Raw genomic sequence first — 25,559 nt, 5'->3', positions numbered from 1 at the left:
TTTTCCTCACCTTAATCCTATATCCTGAATTCATTTAAACGTTGATGCATGTCCCAGTGCACCACCTTTGGTGCCCATTAATCGTGGTTTTCTGTTACAAGATATCTTCTATACGATTTCCAAATCTCCTTCCTTCCTGCCGACACCCAAAAGCCATCAACAAATACGTTAGCTTGTTACATCGTTTAAGGTTGCATTTAGATTCCATCTCACATTTGGTGTGATGGAACCATTTTTTTTTTCTAACTAGAAAGAGAATGATTCAATGGTTGGATCATAGGATAATTGATAGCACTACCTTAGATAGTAGATTAACTTCGAGTAAAATTGAAACTATAAATTTTTTTAATTATGATAATTAATTATTTTTATTGGATAATATTATCATATCCATTTCAGTGGCAGCACTATTATGCATGTAACAAAAGATATATTCACAACACTAATTTTAATCATATCACTATAACATTTAATCTCAATAACTTATACTAACTAATCTTATGGTTATTATTGTTTTCAATTTTAGTGGAACTAATTTAATCTAACCGTTCATTCAAGTAGATGGCAAGTTGATTTAATAATTAATGAGGTAGCTTAGAAGCTTTGAAATGGGGTATGTTTCCCATTGTTGCTACACGATTCATGGGCCACTAGGTGTTGTATGTAAATGGGGAGTAAAAGGGCCCTTTTTAAGGGCATAAAAAGCAAGTGAAAGGGATGTTTCTTTCTTTTGCTGCCCAGACATTCTATCTGCAAGATGTCACAAAAAATCTCATACAAAAGAAGAAAATATGTAAGCCAAGAAATTCTTGATTTTCATATTTGAGTTAATGTGAGTTCAAAGTTTAAAAGACTCAAAAGAAAATAAAAGTGGATATAAATTTTTTTTATAATACAAAGGTATTTTCAATCTTTCCTTCTTTGGGAGCTCTTAAATCTCAAAATATTTTTTATAATGATAGAATTTTGATTGACAAAGAAATAAAATTTTCACTTTACCAATTACGGCAACTTTGTGGGTAAAATTGGGCGCTCTCTCATACAAAGAAAGGCTGGAAATGAAGTGCATGTGGAACTAGAGTTCGATTGGCTAAGGTTTAAGTCGTACGTAGGAATAGGATTGCCTATTGGCCTGGCCTGTTTATGTGTATGTACATAGGAAATGGAAGTGAATGTGAAGGGAATATATTTCAGCGTAGACAAGGGGACCATAGGACCATCCTCATCTGCTCCCCACCATGTTACCAGGAATCTTGTTCTTGCCTACATAACTCCATCTTCTAGTTCTTAATGTGGGTGGCCTCAAAAGGGCTTAAAACCCACCATGCTACATTGCTGTTTGCTGCAAGAGTGCTAGTGCTTTTGCTAAATAATGCTGCAAATTGTTGTTATCAATGGCATCGGCAATGGAGTCCTTGCCTTTGCCCCCCAACTAAAACCTTGGCGTGCGTGTGTGCAATAAGAAGCTTGTTATGCCGGGGCAGAACTTCCATCCTCTTCCTTACATGCTGTTCCTAAGGCTCCCTAATAAACTTTTGACACCTGTATAAAGGCTTAGACTGCACATAACACCGTTAAATCATTTCTTTTTCTTTTGTTGAAAGGCTGAGTTTTATCAGTCAAGCAACAAATAACAAATCACGATGCATGATTGATGGGTTCTTAAGAAATTTGCCATAGACAGAACATATTTGGTTTATGGGAGTTGTAATATCTGGCATTTTAGTTGTGAATTGTGATAGAGGAAGTTTTTCTGTTTTGCAATGATAGAGAAAGATCTTGGCTTTTAATTGTTACAAATGAGAAATGAAGAGTTTAGAACTGGGTTTTTAGCTACTTCAGAGTAAGATACAAAGATAAAGAGCTTTCAGATGTAAATAGTAAAAAAATTAAAATTAAAATATACTATTGGTCGCTATTTATATTTTTAAAATATTCTTTTAAAATTAACGTCTGTTTCGAATAATAAAAAATTCAATTTTTCTTAAATAAAATTTCTGTTAGGAGTCTTGTAAACAAAAAAAATAAAATTGAAAGAACTTATTCTTCTTATAAAATCTGACTCAGGTTGACTTCAAATGAATTAGGATAAAAAATAGTTATCAAATATCGAAGGATCCCATACTAAAAAATATGTACCTCAAATTATTAAAATTAAAGTAAATATTTTTTAACAACTAACTTATTGTTTCTAACAACGTGTTGATATGAAAGTACTATATGACTTGAGTATCATATAATATTATCATGTCATCTGATACATTAAGAGGCATTATTAACATGTTATTGTAAATTTTGAGTATGCCATGTAACAATTAATAGTTGATATAATAAATGTCATAACAAGGCGTTATTAAAAATTATTTGGACACTTAATCAAATTTTAAAGACTAAAATAAAAAAATTTTAATAGTTAAATGATCATTTTCAAAATATAATTATAATTAAAATTAAAATAATAAAAAAGCCTTTAAACTTTATTACTTTATTTAAATAGATCTTTATATTTTTATTACATCCAAATAATCTATTAACCTTTAATTTATATTTAAATAAACCATTAACCTTTAATTTATATTTAAATAAGTTTTTAACATAATTCATGTAAGACATCAATTTCTCACAATCACAAATGTCTTAGTAAAATTTTTACTTATGTAAAGAGTCAAATTTTACATGATTAAAGAGAAATAGAAAAAAATTATAATAATTAATTTAAAATAAATTTCTCAAAACAAATTTTTTAGTAAAATTTTTGCTTATATAAAGAGTCAATATTTACTGGATTAAAGAGAAGTAGAAAAAAATTATAATAATTAATTTAAAATAAATATAAATTAAAGTATAAAAATTTATTTAAATGCAATAAAAATATAAAATTTTATTTTAATAAAGTGTTAAAGTTCAAGTACTTTTTTAATATTTTAGCTTATAATTAAATGATCAATTATATATTTTACTCAAATAAAATTAAAGCGTTGGATTTGATGGTGTTATGTGTTGACGAAGAATCCATTTGAATAGACAAGGAGATTTATTACGGTAAAATTGATGACTGTAGTGGAATTAATGAGGAAGACATAAGTTGGGATACAAATTTAACGGAAATAGTTAAATGAATTGTAGTAAGAAGAAAAATTATTATTAAAGATATTAAATTAAAATGTATATATAATAAAAATTTTAAATTATATAAGATTTATAAATTAATAAATAATTTATAAATTATTAAATTATTTTACATCAAATAATAGTTTTGATAACAAATAATTAAAATTTATTTATTTATTATATATTACTATATTTTACTTATTTATTTATTTATTATTTTTATAATTAAAATTTAAGGATAACAAAGAAAAAAAAAAGGTTAAAAGCCCCAGTCTAATGAAACAACTGGAGCAAGGATGGACAGTGGCTCAACGTGATCAATTGTGCCATTATCCTACTTCGTTTGGATTTCACTGCTACATTTGATGTTATTTCCCGTAACAATTGGAATGAAATCCAAATGGACCCTAAGCCTTTAAACAGGTGCAAAAAGTTTATTGGGCAACCGTAGAAACGGGATGTAAATTATGTCCTATTATATCGTGTTTGTCACCGTGGCGAGTCGGTATGTAGTTGCTGAACCCTTACATAATGAATGGATTGAGGGACAAAAAAAAAAAAAAAAAGGAAAGAAAAGGAAAAATAAAGAAAAGGAATGGAAATAAAAAAAAATTATTTGAATAAATTTTTAATTTAAAAAAATATATATATAAAAACTCGATAACTTTTGTTTTTTTTTTTTTTTTATAATTCTCACTTTCTTAATATCTCAATTTGATAAAAAACATTAAAAGTTGAAAAAAAATTTATTTTTATAAAAAATTATTATATTAATCTTTTTATTAATACTAAAAATTTAATAAAAAAACCTAAATTATATTATAATTTTTTTGTAATTTTTTCAGAGTCATATCTTTTTGGTAAAATAAATTTATATTAAACAACTATATGGTAATATATTATTACTTTTTATTTGATGCAAAAAAGATATATAATTCGTTATAATATTTTTATGTGATTATATTTTTTATATTTAATAGCTTTGTATGAATATATCGTCAAAGTGATAGTATACTAAAATTTTGACAATAACCAAAAAAATCTATTAATGCATATTTGTAAAATATCTTTTTATTTTACTTAATTAAAAATCATTGATACAATAATAATTTTAAAACCAGATAAGATAGTAAACATATTATCATTTAAGAGTATTCTAAAATCACAAGTAATGAAATGTTATAATTAAAAAAAATTATTATAATGAATCATTTATTTTTTTTTATTTTTTATCCAAACAATGATTATTAAAATTCTTTTACTTTCTTTTTTTTATTAATTTTAATTATTGGTATACATATATATATATATATATATGCTTTTTTAAAAAAAAAAAAACTTTCATTTCTTTTTCTTTCTTTTTCCTTTATTAATATTTATCATTTCCTTTTCTTTCTTTTCTTTTATTAATATTTATCCAAACATTTTTTTTCTTTTCTTTTATTAATATTTATCCAAACATTACATTAGATCAAAAACAGCATAATATTTTTATTTTGGCTTTGGATTCTAGATTTTAAGGTATGGCTTAATTTTAATGGTACAAAGAGCAAGGTTCAATTATACATAATGGGGTACAAAGTGCAAAGATCAAGAATATTGTTGGATTATAAAATGATGAGATGAAATAAAAACATAGCAATAATAAAGCAGCTCAACTTTAGATTATTAAATTTGGCTTCTCTTCTTCCCAAGTTTACAGTCTCGAACACAGAGAGCAGATTGCAAAATAAAAAGTTTATGACCATATCGGAGCACAATGAGTGAGAATATGCACGAAATATGGATTCAGAAACTCGTATTTCGATTTAATGGAATCTGGCCTAATTGGATTTCCCTCATTCCTCCACTCTCCAATATTTCATTGCCTAAAACAAATTTTTTCTTCATATCAACCTCCGTTACCAGATATTTCAGATGCAGAGGGAGTGAGGGTGGTGGTGGTGCCCTGGGGATAGAAAGAATGTTGCTTATTAATGAAAAAGGGAATAGCTTTATGTCCTTTCCTATCAGAAATTTCAACATATGGGCTCTCCAATAATCCCTTAGCTTACTTTCCTAACATATGCTTCCACTGCAGGCTATTTTCATGAAAAGCTATGGCCATTTTGATCGGAACTGAACCATGACAAATCCACCCTTTCATAAAAAATAAAACTAGTTAATGCAGCATGGATGAGATGAGAGTGGTAAGCAGGTTCGTAAGCAGGTTCCTGCTTCAGTGAATTCAAAGCTTCAACTAGAGTATGAAAGAAAATGAAGTTTTCACTCTACAATTTTGAGGCTCCCACAGCATTAAACTCCTGTCATTCAAACACAAAATTTAAGATGATCATGTGCAAAGTTAATGGTCACCCACGCCATACTACATATGTCAGTTTTCTGAAACTACACACACAGCTATGATTCCAATTTGAACACCAGACTGTCTACCGCCGTCACCTTCAGCAGAAGTCTTTCAAAAGCTTCGGCATTTGATCATTTCAGCAGAGGGCTTTGCTACCTTAACTCTTAAGCATAGATGTAAAAACAAAACTAATAGATATAGTAACTGCTTACCATTCGACATACTAATTATGGAAGGACATATCTAACATCCTCAGCATTCTAAAATTAGAAAGATACCAATTTTATACACTTACTTTCCAACTCAAAATATACCATAGTGTAAACAAGACGAATACGCTAAAATTAGGTTAAACCTCCCATAATAGGAACCTTTCCTTTTCCCTCTTAACCCGTTTCTCTTACTCTGCATCCACACCAAGATTAACATGAAGCTCTTGTGGACAAAATAGAGCTGGAGTTAATCAGACACAAAATTAACTCTTTATCGTATTGTTTAACATACCAAAGTATGATTTGTACCTCTGTGCTAATCCAAACATGCCAAGTGTACCACCAGTGTGAAGCATCACCACATTGGCATCTTCATGTGCACTGGTAATTTGTGTTGCCATTTCCCAAGCAGCTAAAGTATAGACAGGATCCACTAGAATACCAGTTTGCTGTGCAATTTGCTGGCAAGCGTCTATTTCCCCTTCCAAAATGTTGCCAAATCTATTAGAAAGAAAGTGCAAAAACGAAATCCAAACAGATTCAGCTGGGAAAAAAAAAGCTACCCTTTCGAGAATAAACAATGATACAGATACTTATCGTTGAACATTTCTTTTATTAAGTTCATGATTTTTTATAGCATTAGATTGTTTCATAGGTGCTCCTGCATCACTTCAATCACTGGTGCGAATTGATTGAACTTGGCAATTTGTAGGTTTAATTCTTTGCCTCTTAAAGATGTGTGTTAAGACTTAGGTTTCATTGCTTCTCCCTTCATTCATCCAAGTAAAATGATCCAGAAGAAAATACATACCTACACCCTTAAATCTAAATCAAATACAATAAATTGTATTTAATGGCCAAAAAATTTTGCCTTCTTCAAGGGTCTTCATGACTCTGCAGCACCACCAAATTTTAAATCATAAAGAAGGAATAAATGAAAACCTAGGGCTCTCAACACTTAATTAGAAAGCCTTGTTCAAGCCTATTTTTTGTCAGTCGATACCCTCCTGGATCTCAGATTTCTTTGTAAACACATGAAAACATACTCATCTTTCCTTACCACATATTTACAGGTCCCGAATTGTAATATTATATATATTAATATTCTCAGTAAAAGTTGTCTATCATAGGTGATGTCCCTCATATATCAAAGGAGGTTAGAAACTAGCTCATGCAGAAGTTAAACTATAAGCAATAAAAAATAAAACAGAAGGAGAAGTAATTTACTTTCTCGGATGGCAACGGTCCACCCAGTGTACAATTCCATCATGTGATCCATTTAGTTCGTGACTATCAAGAGGAAAACAAAATTGCCTCTTGAATTCAGAAATTAAGCATCTCTCTTGCTTTCTGTATGCATCAATTTTGTCAGCCAACATTACTGCAGTAATCTTCCACGGAAGCCTGGGAAAAGGCAACAGCAGCAGTGACTATTGCTGCCATACTGTGCTTCAATTTAAAAATTCATTCCATAAGATGGTAACATAATTATTTGAGAATTTTAGTCTTAACCAGAATGATATATGAGAAAACAGCACACACCCTAGACACAGGGCACCAAGACCTAAACCAACAGCAGTTGTCCCAGTACCGGAATCCACAACAAAGTTGAAAGCCCTCTTTCTTCCAAGTAAATGGTCCTGGGATAAGTAGTCGACCAGACGAAGCAGACCTATATGAAAGAAAACAATTCACTGAAAATCAACAAATAACAACTTAAAACCTGAAATTGATAAATTAGAGGCATACAAAGGGATTAAAAATTTACAACCTCAAGTGCATCACTAAGGGAATAAATGGGGAGGGGTGGTAGAAAAAAACCCTACATTTTTTAAACACTATGTCCTTTCATAGAAATCATAACCTGAAAGCAGTGAGACTAAGGAGACAGTTAAAAGTTTAAAGACTCATATTCTCGAGGCCATCAGTCATGAGTTATCATTATCAACCAGAACAATGTGAAGAATAAGGCAATCCATTTTCACCTGCACAAAGCTCTAGATCAGAATTATCTATGATCAATTATTTATGAATATTACCAAAACAATATCCTTGAAGATAAGCAATTTAATATTAATGCAAGAATAACATTGTCTAGATAGTTTTAAAACCTGTTTCTGTGATGACTGGGCAACATTGAACGGTAGAAGAGAACATGGATATATTTGAGAAAAATATTAAATAATGATTAATGCAAATACAGAATCTACATTTTTCTTTTACCTAGCAATGCAATGGCATCTCCTGCACCTTCATTGACTATAACAACCTTATTTGAGTGGCTCTTGGTGCCTCTAGGAGCATCCATTTGCACAAAATTTGAACACTCAAATGTCTGGGTCGTCATAGATGCATCAATAATATCATTACAATATACAACATTGCCACTATTGCCTGCAACTATACTAGCATGTGTCTGTAGCATTTTTTCCCTATGGGCATAAAAAGATCTCGGAACATATGTTACATTTCCATATATTGTTGAAATCAAATTATAGCCAGTCAGAATTTCTGGCTTCTCTCCTCGTAGAAGCAAGTGTGACTTCAGTCCTCTCTCTGCACAAGAAACAGCTGGAAAACACACAAATGACCGATATGAAGCAAAGTTATCACCAACACTTACTAGAATTCTGTTAAAGCAAATTTGAGAGAAATTTACTCTTATAACTGCAACAAAAAATACCTACCAACAGCTGCTGCATGTGCACTTTGACAACCACCACATGTAACCTAGAAAAGTTCGCAATAAGAAATTAACAGGTCTCCAGATTTTGCAAGAAAGAAAAGGGTATTGGTTGATAATAATTCACTTGAAAGAAAAAGGGGGAAGGGTGGGAGGATAGGAGCATATAGGAGAGACAGCACAGTTAAATACGTCTAGACTCTTGAGGTTGTATGTGCAGTAGGATATTTCTTATCCTAGTAATGCAAACTACCAAATGAAATCATCTTCTCTTAAAACCATAATAGCTTTTACCCACCAGCTAACAAAGCCAGCACCCAGCACAAAATGTTGACCACAAGTATCTGTTCCCTAAGATTTTTTGAAAGTACAATCTATTTCTCTATTTGTTCCCTAAAATTGTACTTTCATAAAATTTTAGGGAACCCATTAGGCTAGTGAGCCCTTAAATGAACATTAGTCAGCATCCAATAAGCATATACTGTCTAACATAATAGAATGGTAACAAACCTGCCATTTGTCCCACCAGTTGTGCACAGAGATACAAGGGAGTTTATAGAAGTGAGTTAAGAGAAAAACTAACATGTGGAGCCAGGTAGATAGTGCATATCCATATAACAGACAGGTAAATCTAAATCCACTTGCCATCTTACATGTGAAAGGAACACAATCTTACCACATCAGTCACACCATGATCTTCAATTAGAGGAAGCAGTCCATCCAGTTTTCTTGCTTTATTGCCATTGATAAAGGGATGCAATAAATCATCCCTCACGATATAGAATGACAGGCCTTGATTGTCCTCAAACATCTTGTTGCCAAGGTAAGGCTGCTTATTGTTTAAGAAAGAAACATTACTAAATGACCCCCCTCTGTTTTGCCCTTGTGTCGAAGAAACCGTAATTTGATGAACTTCAGTATCAGGACGGAGCAATGTCCACTTTCTGTCAAGCAATTTTGACATGAACTCTTCACCATTTAGTTCGATGTTGGGAAGTGCCTGGTGTTGGGGAAAACACCGATCAACTTTTAGTCTGAATCCCAGAGAACTACAATAATAACATGGAAGATAGTATCAATAAGCCATAGAAGTGTGCATTATGCTTCCTTATCTTAAATGGCTACACTAGCATAGCATCAATGGCAGCCAGAAACACAGACAACCAAAGGACAATGGAAGGAGAGAGCAAGGAAGGAATTTTTACTTTTGTTGGAGAGGCGTACAATAGGAATAAAAACTTTAATGGATGCATAGCAATAACTTATTGACTACTTCAACCATGGTTGGTGTGATACCAAGTTGCAATGACATATAAAGGGCAAACATCAAAGCATAGTTGTAGGAAGACAATCCAAGTTCTAAAACCATACCATTGCAAAACTTGCATTACATATCACTATATTCCTCTTCAATTCTCATAAACCGCCGCTAACTTTCACCAAATCTTCATACCTATATTTCTCTAACTCTAATTAACAGATGACAGCATTTAACAATTTTAGGGAACAACACTGACAATGACATTATTTACACTGATGAAGTTGAAGGTAACATATCCGCCAGATTAAGGACATCAATGAAAACCATAGCCTGTGAAGGAAACTAATCCATTCCAAATTGTTTACAAACTGTTAGATGTATCAACATGTCATAAGTTGTTTAGAAATTTTCATTATTCTAACTCTTTTCCTTCCTGTCAAAGTGAATGCAAACTACATTACTAACACATTACTTACAAATCCCAACAACGACAGAACTCAACAGCAACCGTAGAGCATCAAATTTACCAGGAAAAAACAAAAACACTACAGCCAACCGGCTGACCCAAACCGATTCAATAGAAAGTTTAACAAATATTTTGACAAAGAGATATAAAATCTCAAGCAGATATTAAGAACAGAACCCGAGCTGAATGGAACCCATGTTTGTTGATAGCTGTGAAGGCAGTTTTAGTGGGTACACAACGAAGTTTCATTTCAGGCGGGCAGCTCCCTCAAACAGCTGAGACCCGGCGAGGACGCTTCTGTTTGTTGTCTCGTATTATTATTTTTTACCCTCTAAAATTAAAAAAAAAAAAAAAAGTGTCGTACACAAAAAGTTTATTTGAATGCCACGTGTCCCAGTGTGCCGTCTGTACAAAATATTTTGGGGTTTACCGTTCAATCCCAAAACCCTTGAAACAGAAATGGAATAATCAACTTCAAGCGATGGCTTTACTGGCCGGAGTGTCGCCGGAGCCTCTGTCCACATTGGTCGGAGCTCCGAGAAGCTGAGCCTCCCATCTCTTCAGTCCAAATGAAAACTGACGCGGAAGGCTTCTAGCTGCGTTTCTCAAATCATCAGCGAGGACTTTTCCCTCGGGGCTTAGGTACCATGTCAGCCAAGCCCTCATTCTCCTCGTTAATCGGAAGGTAACATGGAAAATGAGTAACTTAGTTTTAGTCGTTGTTAATTTTAAAAGGTGAAGACTTTTTGGGGCATTATTCTTGGCTGCTTCGAATATAACTTGAAGTCTGGACATTTTGGTTTTTGGCAGATTATTGATATAAAAGACACTCTATCATTGTTCTTGGAATTGCAGATACTAGGAGATAGGAATTTGAAGAAATTAGCGTTTTCTCATGTTGTTCACAGTATTAGAAGAATGAATAAGAATCATAAGAACGAGACTAAGAATCGCGCCCTCCAGAATATCTTGTTTGCATTATTGCAGGTTTTTAAATGATGCCATTTGAATTGGTGTTTTCTTGTTTTAAAATGTTGGGCTTTTTTAATATATATATATATATATATATATATATATATTTCTGTGTCTTATAGCAAGAAGATGAAGCAAGAGCAAAAAGCTCTCTTATTACCTTACGTGAACTTAATTGAAGAAAGGTATGGTTTGATGACAGAACAGCAAATGCAATTTGTATGGCAGTTTTCATTCATCATCGAGGTATGTGTGATTTTTGTATGGTTGATATCTGTTGTTTTGCTGTTGAGTTCAAGCGAGTACAATTTTTGTATTCAAATTTTGCAGAATAATGATTGTCGCGCTTTTGTTTCTCCTTGATTGTGGGAAGATTGAAAATGATGATGAGATACTGATGCTTCAAGTAGTGAAGATGACATGAGTCAAAAATCTCAAGTTGTCATCAGCAAAGATATCGTCTACAAGGTCATTTGCATCCTGTGATTCATTTTCTGTTTTTTCTTTGAACCACTCTTGTATGTTATTATTGCCAGCTAGGTGAAGTTTGCTTGATTCTACCAGGGGTGGTATGCTTAAAATAATCTTAGCTTTTTTGGATTTAGGATGATATAAATAAGTTTTAGGTAATTGAAAAAAAATCATAAATATGGCTGCTGTATGGAATTTCAATGCCCAGCAGTTTGTGTCTCGTTTTTTTTTCTTTAAGGAACAGTAGTTGCTTTCAGTTTTTTGTTAAATTATTAGATGTATGGTTGGCTGTTTAAATTTTCAGGCACACCATAAGGGTACAGCTGCTAGCAAGAAGAAAAAGAAAGCAAAACTACAGTGTGCTATTCGGATCAAGAAAAGACAGCAAAGGCTGTCATTAGAAAGGAGCACTTGTAGTTATTATTCACCTCTTTACCATATAATAGATGCACATGTTTTGCCTTCTTCACACATTTTATTAGTTGCATTTACTGTGATATCGTATTTGAGAAAGCTTAAATTTCTGTTTTGCCCAGGGATTTGTAGAAAAGCTATTTTCTCGCCTTCATACCAGCAATGAACGATTTGAGGTGAAAGCTTTTCCTGATGTTTCTAATTTGGCAGAATTTACTCTGCCTTGTGTGACAGATTCAGCCTTCTGTAGCAGTCATACTATTTTCATTTTCTCTGTCCTACCTGACTGTTTAGTTTTTATATTTCTTTGCCAATTCCGTAACATTAAATATCAAACTGCTTGTTATAAAATTTTTAGGTTAGGTTTATATTTAGTTTGCTTTGACACATTGATTAACTCTTACATCAAATTGCCTTACTTATTCCGAGTCTCGTTCTTTATCTTCAGGTTAAAATGATACTGTCGAAAGTGATTGCTAGAACAGTTGGGATTCACCGCCTGATATTATCAAATTGCTACCCTTTTCTTCAGAGATATGTTCAGGTATGGCATTTTTATTTAAGTTTTCCATTTTAAATAAATTATGATTACCCTGGTTAATAGGAGCCAAATATATTCTACTCTGCAACCTCATCAAAAAGATATCACTTACTTGCAGCAGCAGTTCAGGCCTGTCATGATATGGTATGATATTCCATTTGATTGTTTGAATATTTCTTTCCAACTATTGGCTTTTTTATTCTCTTCAGTCTTTAGCTTTCTCTTATTTCCTGCCACCAATTTAATCTTGTTTAAGCAGGTTCCTCCTGTTGCAGTTGAGCCATTATTCAAACAAATAGTAAATCAATTTGTACATGATCGATGACGTCCAGAGGTACTGCTTATGACTTAAAAGCATCTTTATTTATCATTTTTTTACTGATTGATTAAAATTTTGCTCGATGTTCTAGGCCATTGCTGTTGGACTGAACGTGGTAAGGGAAATATGTTTGCACATGCCATTGGTAACTATCTATGTCGTTTGATTTTGAATCCACTGGCTGATACAAACATAATCCCTCCCCCAGCCACTCCACCCCAACAATACACAGACACAAAACACCTAAAATTCACCCCTTAAAGGAATTCCTTTAATATTTGTCTGACATATTTGAGGTGCTTCTTTTAAAGTGAATTATTTGCTATAATTTACTAATTTTATTTCATTACTGCAGTCACTTATGCGTATTGTATTGCTTAGAATCTGTTAAAACAATCATTTCTTTCTTGCTACTTGTTTATGAGTGAAGATTAGCTGCAAGATCTCACATTGTATAAAAAATCACATAAGAAGGCTGTTTCTGCTGCAGCTTGCTCACTCATTAATTTGTTTAGAGACATATACCATTGTCTTTCCATACTTTTTTTCTGTGCACATGCCTGCTTCCCTTCTATTTTCTTTGTTTCTTCGTGTACCTTTACTGCATATTTCTCTGCTTGTTTTATTGTCAGATTTGCCCTTCACTGCTCGTTAAGGACCGTGGACATCCAGTGGACGCCAAGGCAAGACCAAAGGTATACGGAGAAGTCAATGTCCTTAGCAATGTTCCTGGCATTGAATTATTGGAACATGAAGATGAAATTAATCACACTGAGGATGAAAAATGCCAGTACACTGCAGATGGTGGAAGTGAGGATAAGGATATAGTGGATGAAGAAGATGATGAGAATGAAAGTATTGATGAAGATGAGAGCAATATTGATGATGACAATGCGGAGGACTAGGTTGAGACAGATGAGGTGGAAGCTGAAGAGGATAATGACTGTGAAGAAGAGTGTGGTTCTTCTAGACCAGGTGACAGTGCTGTAGATGATGGAAATGAAGATCAAAAGTCAAAAGCAAAAAAGAGAAAATTGTCTGATTTTGATGGTCAACTTATTGCTGCTGATACAAGTCTTCGAGCTTTAAAGAGGTTGGCAGAAGCAAAATTGAGCCATGCTTCGACAGACTCAACGGATGTTATTCTTTCTGATGAGCATTTACAAAGGATCAAGGAACTAAAGGTATGTTAAATTTTTTCTAACATATGTATAAGCTCAAGTTGATGCAAAGGTGTGACCTTGTTCAGGTCTAGAAGTTAATTCATAATTGTTTAATATACTTTGTTAACACTTTCTATCAAAAGATTTATACTCTGTTGCACTAGTTTGGACATAGTAAAATCATTTATATTTTGGGCTTTCTTCATTATGTTATCAGGCTAAGAAGGAAGCAAAAACTGCATTGGCTCAACAAGGGTTTAAAATTCCAAGTTCTGATCAACTAAGTTTTAAACAAGTAGATCCTGCAACCCTTGAAGTATGTCTTCTCTGTATTTACGGGCAAATACTCTTTTCCTAGAGTTTTCATTTGTGCTCCATAGGCCCATGTTCGTCTCAGGCTTAGCAAGGAGGAAAGACCGGCATCAGCAAAAGCATGAAGGGAAGACAGAGGGCAGTACCAGGCTCAAACTGCTTTAAACAGAAAAGGGTATTTTTGTTGCCTTTTCAATTTATGACCCAGTTTTCCAGGACTTTAGCAATTCAATATAGTAACCACTTTTAGCTTTTCATGATTCTCTGCTTGAATTTTAGTTTGAATGTTTGGTCCATTTAGATGTCTTAACATGATACAGCACCTTCTATTAAGATGTTTGTATCTTGTTATGTTTTCCTTCTCTATAGATAGTATTTAAAATTTCCCTTATAAAAACTTGCCCATTTTAATCCTAGTTCAGTTGGATCCTTCATTTAATTTAGACCTTTGACATGACAATTTGTGTATATATATTTTATAAGAAATTATTGTGTCAAATTTATGTCGACGCATTAAACTTTTAAATTGTGTTGCTTTCATTTTGTTTTTTATTGTTTTTTGTGTCTGTATATCATATTTAAGTTATCATATCTAATTTAATTTACTGTTGTTTATCATGTTTCTTTCATTTCTGCGGTGTAGACGGCCGGTTTAAGCAACCGTCAGAAAGAACAGAAGAAGTATATGCCTTTTGCTGCAAAGAAGGCAAAGGCTCAAAGATCTCGACAAGAGAAAAGAAGAGGCAACGTTCTGGCAAACTGTTTCGGCGGGAAGAAAGCTTAGAAATAATGAACACACGGCATAGTATTTCCATGGAAAACACTGCTCGAGTTCAAAGCTGATCGTCGGTGTTTTTCTCTTTTCACCATACGACCATAATGTTATTATGGCGTGAACAGGAGAAAAAGAAGAGGAAAAGAAATCCCACTTTTATTTTCTTCCCTTCAAAATGTAACGTGTTGCAATTTTAAAACTTACTATCGTAATCATGCATTTTTTTGTTAATTGTCATAAGTTGTGTACTACTATTGTTGGCAGTGCTTATATTGCAATTAAGGGCTGATACTAAATGCAATGGTCCAGCAAATTCCATGGATCTCCCAAAATCTTTTTTGGATCAATCATTCAAGTTTTAAGCACGGTTCTGGGAATCAATCCAGCTCACATATTGTTTACCTTTCTCAATTGTAGCCAGAAACAGAATCTGCTCAATCTCAACCAATTAGATATCGAACTCAAAGATAGGTGGTTCCTATCCCTTTGATAAGAATAGAGGGAAAAAAAAACATAAGCAGATCTCCTTGGTGTTTTCATGGATTACTGCCCAGAGGAAGCGCAACTGAAAACAGCTGCCTAGCTACAGAACATAATAGAATTTAACACAGCAGTTGCACCCCAAATAAGCTCATTTATAACTTAAGCTACATCTATTTTCCCGAGTCTTGGCATAATCGTCATCATCATCATAGACAATAAATAAATAATAGCAAAAATAAGCCGAGAAAGCAGAGCCAAAAGACAGCTTACTCTTCGTCAACCAAAAACGAGGGTGAATCACTACTCTGGCCAAATATATCAGGGATTCCATCCCAATTCCTTTTTTCTCTTGCTTCCCAGTATCCTCCAACATATCGATAACAACCATCTTCATCCTTCCGAAACCATCTTGGCTGCCATCCTCTCTCTTGTAATTTCCTAGCCTGAATTACAGTAAAATAAATAAATGATGAGAATCTAATTAAAGCTCTTAATTTCTTAATGAGCAGAGCATAATGATAATATATTACGCCAGAGAGTCGAATGGAGTTAGTTTGGATCCTTAATCAGATTACCAAGGTCTCAGGATCATTCTAATTTATTTGTAATTTACAAAAATAAAACAAAGACAAAAACGATAATCAATATAGTTTAAGCTAGCTGAACAAACAAACACTCTTTGCCAAAGTTTGCTACTATATTTCTCAAGTACCAATGTAAGTCTCAGAACCTATGGCCGTTACTCGTTGAACTCATAAATAAACACCATAGGAGTACATACCTGTCTCTGTAACTGTTCCAACCTCAGCTTCTCTGCATTTGCCATTTCATATTCTCCATTCTCTAAGTGTCTCTGGTCCGGCCTCAGTCTTGTGTCCGTTGGAGGCAATTTCTCCAATAAACCAGGAGTCAATTCATTTAAGGATATTGCAAAAGGGGTAAGATTGTATCTTGTCTTAGTAACAGATTTGTGTCTCTCCCACAGCAACTTAGCGTCAGTCATTGAATCATACCCTTTTGGCTTCACAGTAGGATCTCCCAGCACATAATACATTGCTTCATCCCATTTCCCAACCAACATGGCCACCTTCTCTCCTGTCCTGTTGTCTTGCACAAATCCATGAACCTGAAATTATCGAGAGAAACCATCAATTTATTCTTTCTTCTAATTATGGTTGATCAGAACAGTGAATAATCACCTTAAGACTTCAGTTTGTCATTTTGATTGATGTCAACAAGGTTTTCAAACACCTGTGAGCAAATTTGGCATAACAAGGAGCACCAAAATTTCTTTGAGTGTCATTTTACGAAAATTCTGCATGTTTTTGGCCAACTGAAACCTTTTAAACTCAAATTTTCTAATATTTCAGGGATAGAAGCAAATACGTAAGACAACGTGAAACAAAATCTGAATTATTGTTTAGAACTGCTTCCAAGTTAGAGGTATTTGTAAGAGTGGACATTTCTGCTAACACAGCAAATCGAACATGAACTTATCCACCTATATATGGAAACTAAGGCAAAATATGGAAAATACTTGATGAAACTTGTTTTGCCAATTCATTAAGGTGTATGACCTGGTGGGGATTTCGGTCTATGATAGACTGCTCCTTGAAATTGAGCTTGCAAGAGTAACTGCCACTGCCTCCGATGCGCATGGTGCCATAGTGATCACAATAAATTTTACCAAGAATAATATTATATATGGAAGTGGTAACTTTGCTCCACTGAAAAGTCTCTCCATCCTCAAACTGCAAGGTTAGCACGCCAACAGGATCAAGTTGAATGGATCGCCCCCAAAATTTGCCTTTGAGATTGGAGTCTGCCCAGAATTTCCATCCTCTACCGTCACAGTGACAAGCAACAATCGTTGGGTGGTGACTCACCTGAATGCAAGCAGCTTGTCAAACCAATTGTTAGATCGAATGTCATATGACTACACCCTGGCCTATTTCAGCAAAATGAGCTAACAGAAAGGCAGTTTGTTTATCATTCCATCAGGGATTTTTCATTAATTCAGCCAAAAACCAGCTAATCCAACACAGTAGTAGGCTTAGGTGAGAAGAATAGTATACCTTTTCAGAGAAAAAATGAAGTCCTTTATCTGGATAGTCAGCCTCATAGGTCTCCCCCAGAAGAGGGTTGAAGGGTTTGCACTGCCGACCTTCTGTCGATGCATAGCCAGATACAGCAAAAGCCGCAACATTTAGAATTCTCATCAAGTCATTTTCCTGCACCATGTTAACAATCACTGGCAATTAATTATGATGTAAATAAAGTCATTAAAAAGCTGCAATAAATTCCTTGTGCCTAGAACCTAAGGAAACTTAAACACCATGGCAACCTTTCGACATGTAGCACCAAAGAAAATAAACAAGACTTTATTTCTGGACAAGTTAGAAACAGTCACAGAACGCCAAATGTCAGAATCTTCCTCTTTACTGTCTAATAAACCAGGACATATAATAACCAAGAATTGAATTAGGATTCTACAGCTAAAATTTTAAAGTATGAAAGAATGAAACATCTTGGAAAGAAATGCATCAGAGTCTTTTCCGGATATTCCATAGATATTACATAGCATTCAGTTACCATATATTAATAAAATGCTAAAGACGCTAGGTCATGTAGTCTCCCTAGCGCAAAACCTCTCTTCAGTAAGGCATTCTATCCAACTAATCAAGCAAAAGACCACATACAGTAGAAAATATCAGAAAGCAATGTCAGTGCAAGACATGCAGAAAGGCATTCGAGAAAAAAGGTGGAGCAATGTTAGATCAGGCAAACCTTTCTGTTGTGGTTCATCTCCCCTAAAAGGTTCAGATTATTCCTACCTGATTTTAGAAAAAGTATAAATCAAGTATATGCATGAAAACAACAGGATATTTTTTGACTATGGAGAATTGATTTGCTCAGATCCATTTACATCTTTAGTCTCGTAAATAATATCTTTAGGGGAGGGATATTCTTACACTAGTGTAAGTCTTACACTTTTTTCCATCCTCAGATCAAAATGACTAAGATTAAAAATATTATTTTGCTCCAAATTAGTCATGGATTTAATTTTGATCTAATGGTCACAAAAAGTATAAGACTTACACTAGTGTAAGTGGATCCATACTCGTATCTTTATATTTATTCAAGATTCCAGTGCTAAAAGCCTTGGAGAGAGTACACAAAGTTTATAATTCAGTGACCGCTCTTTCAGATCTAGCAACCAAAAGCAAATTCAGGGTCATTCTTCAACCTGATGGCTTTACGAAGGCCAACCACATTTAACAAATATGATTAACCAGATCTCATAGACTATAACGCATTTAACGCTTATTGGAGCTTGAGAAGGATTCTAAACATCTTGTGTTTTCCCAATGTTTGATCAGTCTACTCTAACCCACAGAAAAGGTTTGAAGAAAGGGTAGCATCTATATTATTGTCTGTGGCAAAAGTTCTGAAAGCAGGTAATAGGCAAAAAGCTCAAGCCCCAACAGAAATAGGTGGGACTAATGTTAATTGCAGAGCAAGAGTGGTTGCAGTAGTGCAGCTTTGTGTAAATAGCACATACTAATAAAACAATAGCTCATGGAAAGCGGAAGGTTGCCCCTCCTAAACAGCAACGAAAGCATTCAAATCTTAAAATATTTCACAGCAGCAACCAAGGACAAGAAAATCAAGCTTCTAAATTCATTCTCAGGATTATGTACACAGCAAGTTTCCTGACAAATCCAACCAAGAGCAAAATAGTTAAAAAGTAAATGATAGTGCACATACAAAAATCTTGTTGCATAAGAGATAACTGATAGGAAAAAGGATCTTTACATTATTTCTTTCTTTCTCTTTCCCCATTGTTTTCTTGTTCTTTCTTTTTCCTTATTTGGGTTAGATGAGAACCAAACAGTTCACGAGTCAATGATACATGATAACCATCAAAATTTGCTAAATAAATGCTAATGATAAAGGAGACCAGCTTCAAAAAAGCTAAAAGCCTAGAAAGTGTACAGGCAACTTCTAATAAGCTAATCTACGTAAGGCCGGAAAAAAATCTACTTGGATTAAAATGATACTAGCAGATCATGCTTTAAAACTTCTTTGCCACAAAAGAAAGCAGAGCTGAGGACCTGACCTGCTTTCCCCATTCCAAGGCTCGATCAACCAAGTATGAATACTCCAAATCCTCGAAGCATTTCTGCAGTGAAGAGAGTGGCTCATTAAAATACACAGGAAGACAGACCCCAGATAAATCCTTTCCAATATTGTCCTTGATAATAGACCACAATCCAACAGGCTTCTCTTTCTCCTTTGGTTCTGGCAGGTTATCCCTCCTTTTGACATAAGGATATTGAATGATCCTGATTTCCTTTTCTGGCCCACACAAATGATCAGAAAAGAAAGCATCTTTATCATACATACAGTCATTTCCAGTTTCCCTATACCGATAGGAACCACTTCTTAGAGCTTCTGAAGACAAAAAGTCATTTGTATCAAAATATATTCCATCATCTTCATCTGTTTCAACATCTACACCGTCCTGACTTTCATTATATGCATCAGAATCAGTTGCACTGCCTTCTGACATGACAGAGTAGAAATCTGCAACATAAGGAAGGGAAGAGAGTTGTTAAACTTCAAAATCTCTAGAACACCAAGTAATGCAAAGAATCTTGTCAAGAAACTTTTTCCTAACTGTAAGATGCCTCTTTTTTAAAGTAATGTAGCTAAATTTTCTTGCAGTCAAGCACGCAATAATAATTTACCCACAAATACTTCTGCAATAGTTAATCGATTTACAGACAGTATTAGTTCAGGAATAAAGGGGGAGTAAGAGGGGGGAGCAAGATTAATACTTAGAAATTGTTTATTTCAATTAAAAGCAAAACTAACCACTAAACCGTCTTCCTTGTCCACAATATGACTCACGTTCCTTTGTTTCATCTACTACAGTGGTTTCCAGCTCTATTTTCTCCGTCTGCAAACAAGTTAGAAAGGTACATTTCCAACCTCAAAAGCAAAAGCTTTCATCATTTTGACTTTCTTCCTATTCAAGAAAAGATTAATGTAATATTTTAAGACAAGTAAACAAATCTGAATATAAAATGTCAATGGAGAAAAAGGGAAAATGGCTCTGGATATTTGAGTAATAATCACATATATCAACATTTAAAATTAAGGGAGATTTTTTGTTACTTTACAAACCTATGAGAACTTCAATGAGCAAACTAGAACAGAAGGACAGGGTAATTTAGAACGCTGGTGAGTAAAACGTCTAATAATTTATTCATGCAAAGTAAGTTAATAACATACTAGCATATGTGTCCAAAAAAAAGTCAGGTGACTCTTGTATTGCTCTGTCAAATATCTTATTCTCAGGTCAAACACCATCGTTGTGATCTGTAAGATTGGTAGAATACTGGATAATATCCATCAACAAGAATCAAACTACAAGGGTGTAGTGGAAGAAAGTTTAAAGAATAGAGGTCCATGCTATCTTCTTTCTTCCATATATTTGATTATTAAATCATACTATTCCACAATGGCAAATGGCATTTACCTCTAATTGCCGCAAAGTGTCCAGTAACATAATATGTTTACGTTGAAGAGTCTTGAACTTATTTTGCATCTCAGAAAGTTCTAAATGCATTATAGACTCGCAGTCTTTAATGACTGACTCGCCAATGCCCTCCTGTAATAACCGTGACCTTAGCTTATCAGTTGAGATGACAACATCCTCAGAAGGTTGAAAATCATTATTTGACAGCACTCTAGGCAAACGATCTTTAGCAGCCAGCAATGCCTCAATCCATGCAGTTCTGTCCTCTTTTGACAAACAACACAAATGAAGAGTCTTTGTACCTGTGAATATAGTAAGCCTTTTATCATCTGACTTGCTTGCACGAATTGAAGAAACCTGTGTATTAGTTTCCAAACTGTTTCAGTCATCTTTCCCCAAAAAATAGAATAACATAAAATTGTTGTTCGAAAGTAATTTTCTAGGACATCAACATAGCAATGGAGGGTAGCCAGACATGTACTCATTATTGAACCAGTGATATGAATCACGGCATTGCCTTTCCTTCTCTTGAAATGTACTTTTTCTATTCATTTTTTTTTCAAAGTATGTTTTAGCTTCGAGATGGGCATCTTAATTTTTTTAATTAAAAAAAGAAAAAGAGAGAGCTTTGAACTTGTATAGGAGTATTATGCTTCAGTAAAGTAGGCTAGTTTCCAGAGTCTGATTCTCATTTGAAATGATGGGAGTGTACATTCTTATTGGGGCTTTTTCCAAAGTGTTCATTCAGAGTGATGCAACTCCAAGGGAATGTCCGAAATTGAATTTGGATGTTTTATTGCCACGACAAAGGACAAAAGAAACACGTACGAGGTTAGTCTACCATATAGACTTTCTCCACATGTTAGTAATCTTACTATTAGAAACCATAGAAACAGACTTTCACAGAAACAAGTGCTTCCATCCATCAAAGCATGCAGCACAGAAAATTTTTTTAGAATGAACCCAAAAGAACCTTCTCTATTCTCATTAATCCTCCAACCTTTCTACGGACTCTCCCAGCTTCGATGGGTCCTCGCAAGTGGATCCATATAAGGAAAGTACTATGGAAGAAAATAATACTAAAGAATTTCAATATAAATTTTCTATGCACGCAATCCAAGAATCAATAACCACACATTTTATGATTTAATAAGTAAAAAAAGGGTTTATCGTCCGTATATTTTCTTTTCCTTTTAAAATACCAAAAGAACCGGCCCTTTTGCCACGGCAACAGAAAGAACACAAAACGCGGGACTGAACTGAGTAATAAAAGTAAGGATTACTAAGGAAGGAAGCATAACAACCTTCAAATGAATTTCACCGAACGGCTTGCACTGCGCTGCCGCCGAGTTAACCCGATTGCTACTCCAGTTAGCTTTTCTCATGTATCGGACCGAGTCCTCGCCGATTACTGGTACGCTCTCCCTCGCCGGACTCATCAAAATCTTATCAGGTCCGTGAACCTTATAATACGAGAGAACTCCGTCTTCCAACAGGAACCACCGCGACCTCCATCCTTTGCCATAATTCACCCATTTGTACAGAATCCCGGCGACTCCATGGACGGTGGTAACTTCTCCGATGAATGGCTCGTCGGATAATGCCGCCGAGGCGTGATTCGTTACCGACGGCGAGGATTTGTCGGTATCGGCGTTGATGGAGGAGACTTGAGAGGAGAAACTCGGTTTGGAAGAGTAGTTAACGGTTCTGACGGAAGTTTCGATGCTTAGCTGGCATTGAGGACCCGATTTGGCAACAACCGGGTTCGCCCGGTCACGATCAATGGATACCGGAGCAATGCAGCACAGAGGATTCATCTCTTTTCTGCTAAAGAAAAAATAACAAACAAATATTACATTCAGCAAAACAACATCCGATCAGATTCAGATAAATGTCAGAGACATAGAGAAGCAGCAGCAGAGCAGGAGTTGGAGCTCCGATTGGGGAAGAGTCGAGTCGGATCCGAATGAATACCAGACCCGATCGGAGCTCGATACGAAACGTTTTGAAATGACATAGATACGGAGATTAAAGAGAGAGGGAAAGGAAAAATGGGCAGTTACGAGAAGTTATAAAGAGGAGGTGCAGTGCGCACACAGATCCATTTAAGGCAGTGGTCAGTGATTACAGTACAGAAGCCAGTGAGGCCTCGATGCGTAGGTTAAGCTAAACGCCATTAAAATTTAAATTTAAAATTAAAATCAAAATATCAATATAAATGCATGGGATTACCTTTTTTTTTTGTGTTTTTTATAATTGGGGTGTTTTATGGGGTGACAATGATTATGGGGAGGAGACATCTACCGTGCGCATTTTTTGTGATTGAAGGAGGGCGGATCAGGGATGGTGTGTGGGGAACAGGTGAAGTGTTTGTCCGTTTGGGTAATGGCCCCGTTCGTCCTCATAATGACGCTTTTGTCCCTATTTTTTGCATTTATTAACCGTGATGAGGGGTGTTGTGGTGCTTTGAAACCGGGTCATGATATCGTGTTAGTGAAGGATGGGATTTTGATGCCCGTAATAAGCAGCAGTGACCAAACCCCGCTGTTTTTCCCATTTTAAGAAAAATGATGATTTGGTCTGCCTCTTTACCGAGCTGAATCTGAAATTTTAAAAAGTTTTTTTTTTTTTTTGAGTCCTTTTATGAGTGTATTGGTTTTGGAGTTAGAGATTTTTTTTATTTAATTTGTGTTTGATTTTCATCGTATTTTTAATATAATACAATTAAATTTATTGTATTATTGATTGAATATATATTAATTTCAGTAAACTTTATTTAATAAAAAAAATTATGAATTTTTTTTAATCTTTGTTATAGTAAATTTTATTAAATTTTATTTAGATAAATAGTGAAATTAATTTTTATGAGATAAAAAATAATAATAAAATTATTATAGTTGTAATTTCTACGAGTGAAACAAACCGCTTTATTAACATCGTTAGCCCATGGCTATGCCTTTGTATTCCAAAAGCTCTGCGACTCTCACACTGGATCGCTTTCAAGAAGGCAGCATCTCAAGGGAAAATTTCGTCCGTGGACTATGGCTAAGTTACTCTATATGTCGATGTTAGAATTGACTTCCCAACTTACCTGACTTACTAATCTATAAAGCTCTGCTTGGAATTTTCATAAATTTCAATTTACTCCTGTATTAGCTTTTATACAACATAAATTTACAAAGAGCCATAACATGAAATGTCAGCCATGAAATAGGAATTTTTTTCATAAACAATGCACTTCAATTAATAAATATTTATCGATTATCAATCTTAAATTTTAAACAAAAAAAATAATAATGTCATTAATAGCTCATGTATTATATACATTTTTTTCAATATGATACCAATTAATGAAATTATGACATGCGACATGTGTGTAACACATCATCATGTCATGTCATTAAGAAATTGTTTATGATTTATACACATAGCATCCACATGATGCATGACAATAATCTAATGTCATGTGTGATTTTTAATAAAAAATATAAATTTATTTTTTAAAATAAAATAACAATAAATTTTATATATGTCATGTAATAAGATTTGTACGCATGATAAAAATAAAATAAACAAATTACAAATATTAAACTAACTCTTTTAATAATAATTAGAGAAAATGGAATTGCATTACAACCATTATTCTTCTGAATTTATTAGAGAAAATTTTAGATGTGTTTAGATATGACTCTCAAAGGTCAAACAATACTACTACAACACCCTATGAAAATGGCAGATACTTGAAAACTACATATTTGATTAATTATGAATATTAATACTTTAGATGCTAAATTTTTTAAATTTAAATGATTATCTTTATAATAATTAAATAATTTTTATAAATATACTTAATTAGTTTAATATGATTTGTATAGTTTAAAATTTTTACGACCCATATATAAATAATTTTTCTTAAAATAGATTCATAAACAAAAGATTGAAATCCTTTAAATTCACTACTTTGATCAGAATTTTCATGAAATTAAGGTTATATTTAATATATAAGATGATAGATAGGATAATATAATAATTATTTTATATTTTATTTTATTTGTATCTAATTCAAATGAATAGAATTATAAGAAAAATTATTGTTTTTTTGGTATAAAATGATTCAATCCTTCTAAAGTGGATATAATTATTTTTAATCTATGATATTAAACTTACATATTTTATTATACCCTTAAAAATTATATTAATAATTTAAATTATATAAATTAAAAAAAATAATTTTGACTAATAAATAAATTATTCTATCTTAATTTTCGCACCCATCAAACAGAATATAAGATAATATTATTAAATCTAATTTTATTTATTATATCACTTTATTTTATTTTATCATAATTTTATATACCAAACATAACTTAAATTTGTTATTTTTGAACTAATAAGCATGAATGATTTCTTTTCTTTTTTTAGTTGAAAAAGTGCATGATTGTTGCGGGTTAAGCTATCTTTATCATACTAGCTTTGGATGCTCT

At 33.6% G+C, this 25,559-nt stretch overlaps 2 protein-coding genes and 1 pseudogene across 11 annotated transcripts; 1 reads left to right on the top strand and 2 right to left on the bottom strand.

Annotated features, from left to right (window-relative positions):
• Positions 1-5,328: 5,328 nt before the first annotated feature.
• Positions 5,329-10,398, bottom strand: LOC111282800 (D-cysteine desulfhydrase 2, mitochondrial-like). Of its 7 annotated transcripts, none has more exons than XM_089760736.1 (8): positions 10,258-10,393; positions 9,030-9,402; positions 8,358-8,400; positions 7,894-8,241; positions 7,213-7,342; positions 6,898-7,074; positions 6,482-6,564; positions 5,329-6,171 (listed from the first exon to the last, which is right to left on the bottom strand). In XM_089760736.1, the coding sequence occupies exons 1-7, from the start codon at positions 10,275-10,277 to the stop codon at positions 6,501-6,503; spliced, it is 1,155 nt and encodes a 384-aa protein (XP_089616862.1). In that variant the 5' UTR covers positions 10,278-10,393; the 3' UTR covers positions 5,329-6,171; positions 6,482-6,500. The 7 variants fall into 7 exon arrangements, with proteins under 7 accessions (XP_089616862.1, XP_022726790.2, XP_022726792.2 ...); XM_089760735.1 differs by having other exon boundaries at positions 6,035-6,171; positions 9,030-9,353; positions 10,258-10,398; XM_022871055.2 differs by lacking the exon at positions 6,482-6,564 and having other exon boundaries at positions 9,030-9,353; positions 10,258-10,398.
• Positions 10,399-10,666: 268 nt separating this feature from the next.
• Positions 10,667-15,409, top strand: LOC111281520 (uncharacterized; annotated as a pseudogene). The gene is made up of 19 exons (XR_016341991.1): positions 10,667-10,765; positions 10,891-11,067; positions 11,175-11,298; positions 11,383-11,520; positions 11,828-11,977; positions 12,060-12,113; positions 12,386-12,481; positions 12,545-12,622; positions 12,738-12,812; positions 12,889-12,943; positions 13,216-13,314; positions 13,428-13,981; positions 14,178-14,276; positions 14,341-14,447; positions 14,552-14,558; positions 14,642-14,644; positions 14,916-15,026; positions 15,173-15,224; positions 15,312-15,409. The product of XR_016341991.1 is annotated as an uncharacterized LOC111281520 (transcript).
• A 93-nt stretch (positions 15,410-15,502) lies between these two features.
• LOC111282898 (oxysterol-binding protein-related protein 1D-like) lies at positions 15,503-23,753 on the bottom strand. 3 transcript variants are annotated; one of them, XR_016342130.1, is made up of 9 exons: positions 23,308-23,753; positions 22,380-22,899; positions 21,076-21,432; positions 20,409-20,493; positions 19,651-20,117; positions 17,606-17,761; positions 16,730-17,416; positions 16,312-16,656; positions 15,503-15,973 (listed from the first exon to the last, which is right to left on the bottom strand). XR_016342130.1 is itself a non-coding variant. In XM_089760730.1 (9 exons), the coding sequence occupies exons 1-9, from the start codon at positions 23,373-23,375 to the stop codon at positions 15,797-15,799; spliced, it is 2,484 nt and encodes an 827-aa protein (XP_089616856.1). In that variant the 5' UTR covers positions 23,376-23,737; the 3' UTR covers positions 15,503-15,796. The 3 variants fall into 3 exon arrangements, 2 of the variants coding, with proteins under 2 accessions (XP_089616856.1, XP_089616857.1); XM_089760730.1 differs by having other exon boundaries at positions 17,108-17,416; positions 23,308-23,737; XM_089760731.1 differs by lacking the exon at positions 23,308-23,753 and adding an exon at positions 23,139-23,253 and having other exon boundaries at positions 17,108-17,416.
• Positions 23,754-25,559: the final 1,806 nt, after the last annotated feature.

The sequence above is a fragment of the Durio zibethinus genome, chromosome 5, assembly GCF_047325235.1.
Source record: "Durio zibethinus cultivar Kanyao isolate XHJ-2024 chromosome 5, ASM4732523v1, whole genome shotgun sequence".
Taxonomy (NCBI): Eukaryota; Viridiplantae; Streptophyta; class Magnoliopsida; order Malvales; family Malvaceae; genus Durio; species Durio zibethinus.
This window is presented reverse-complemented; position numbering and strand designations above follow the sequence as displayed.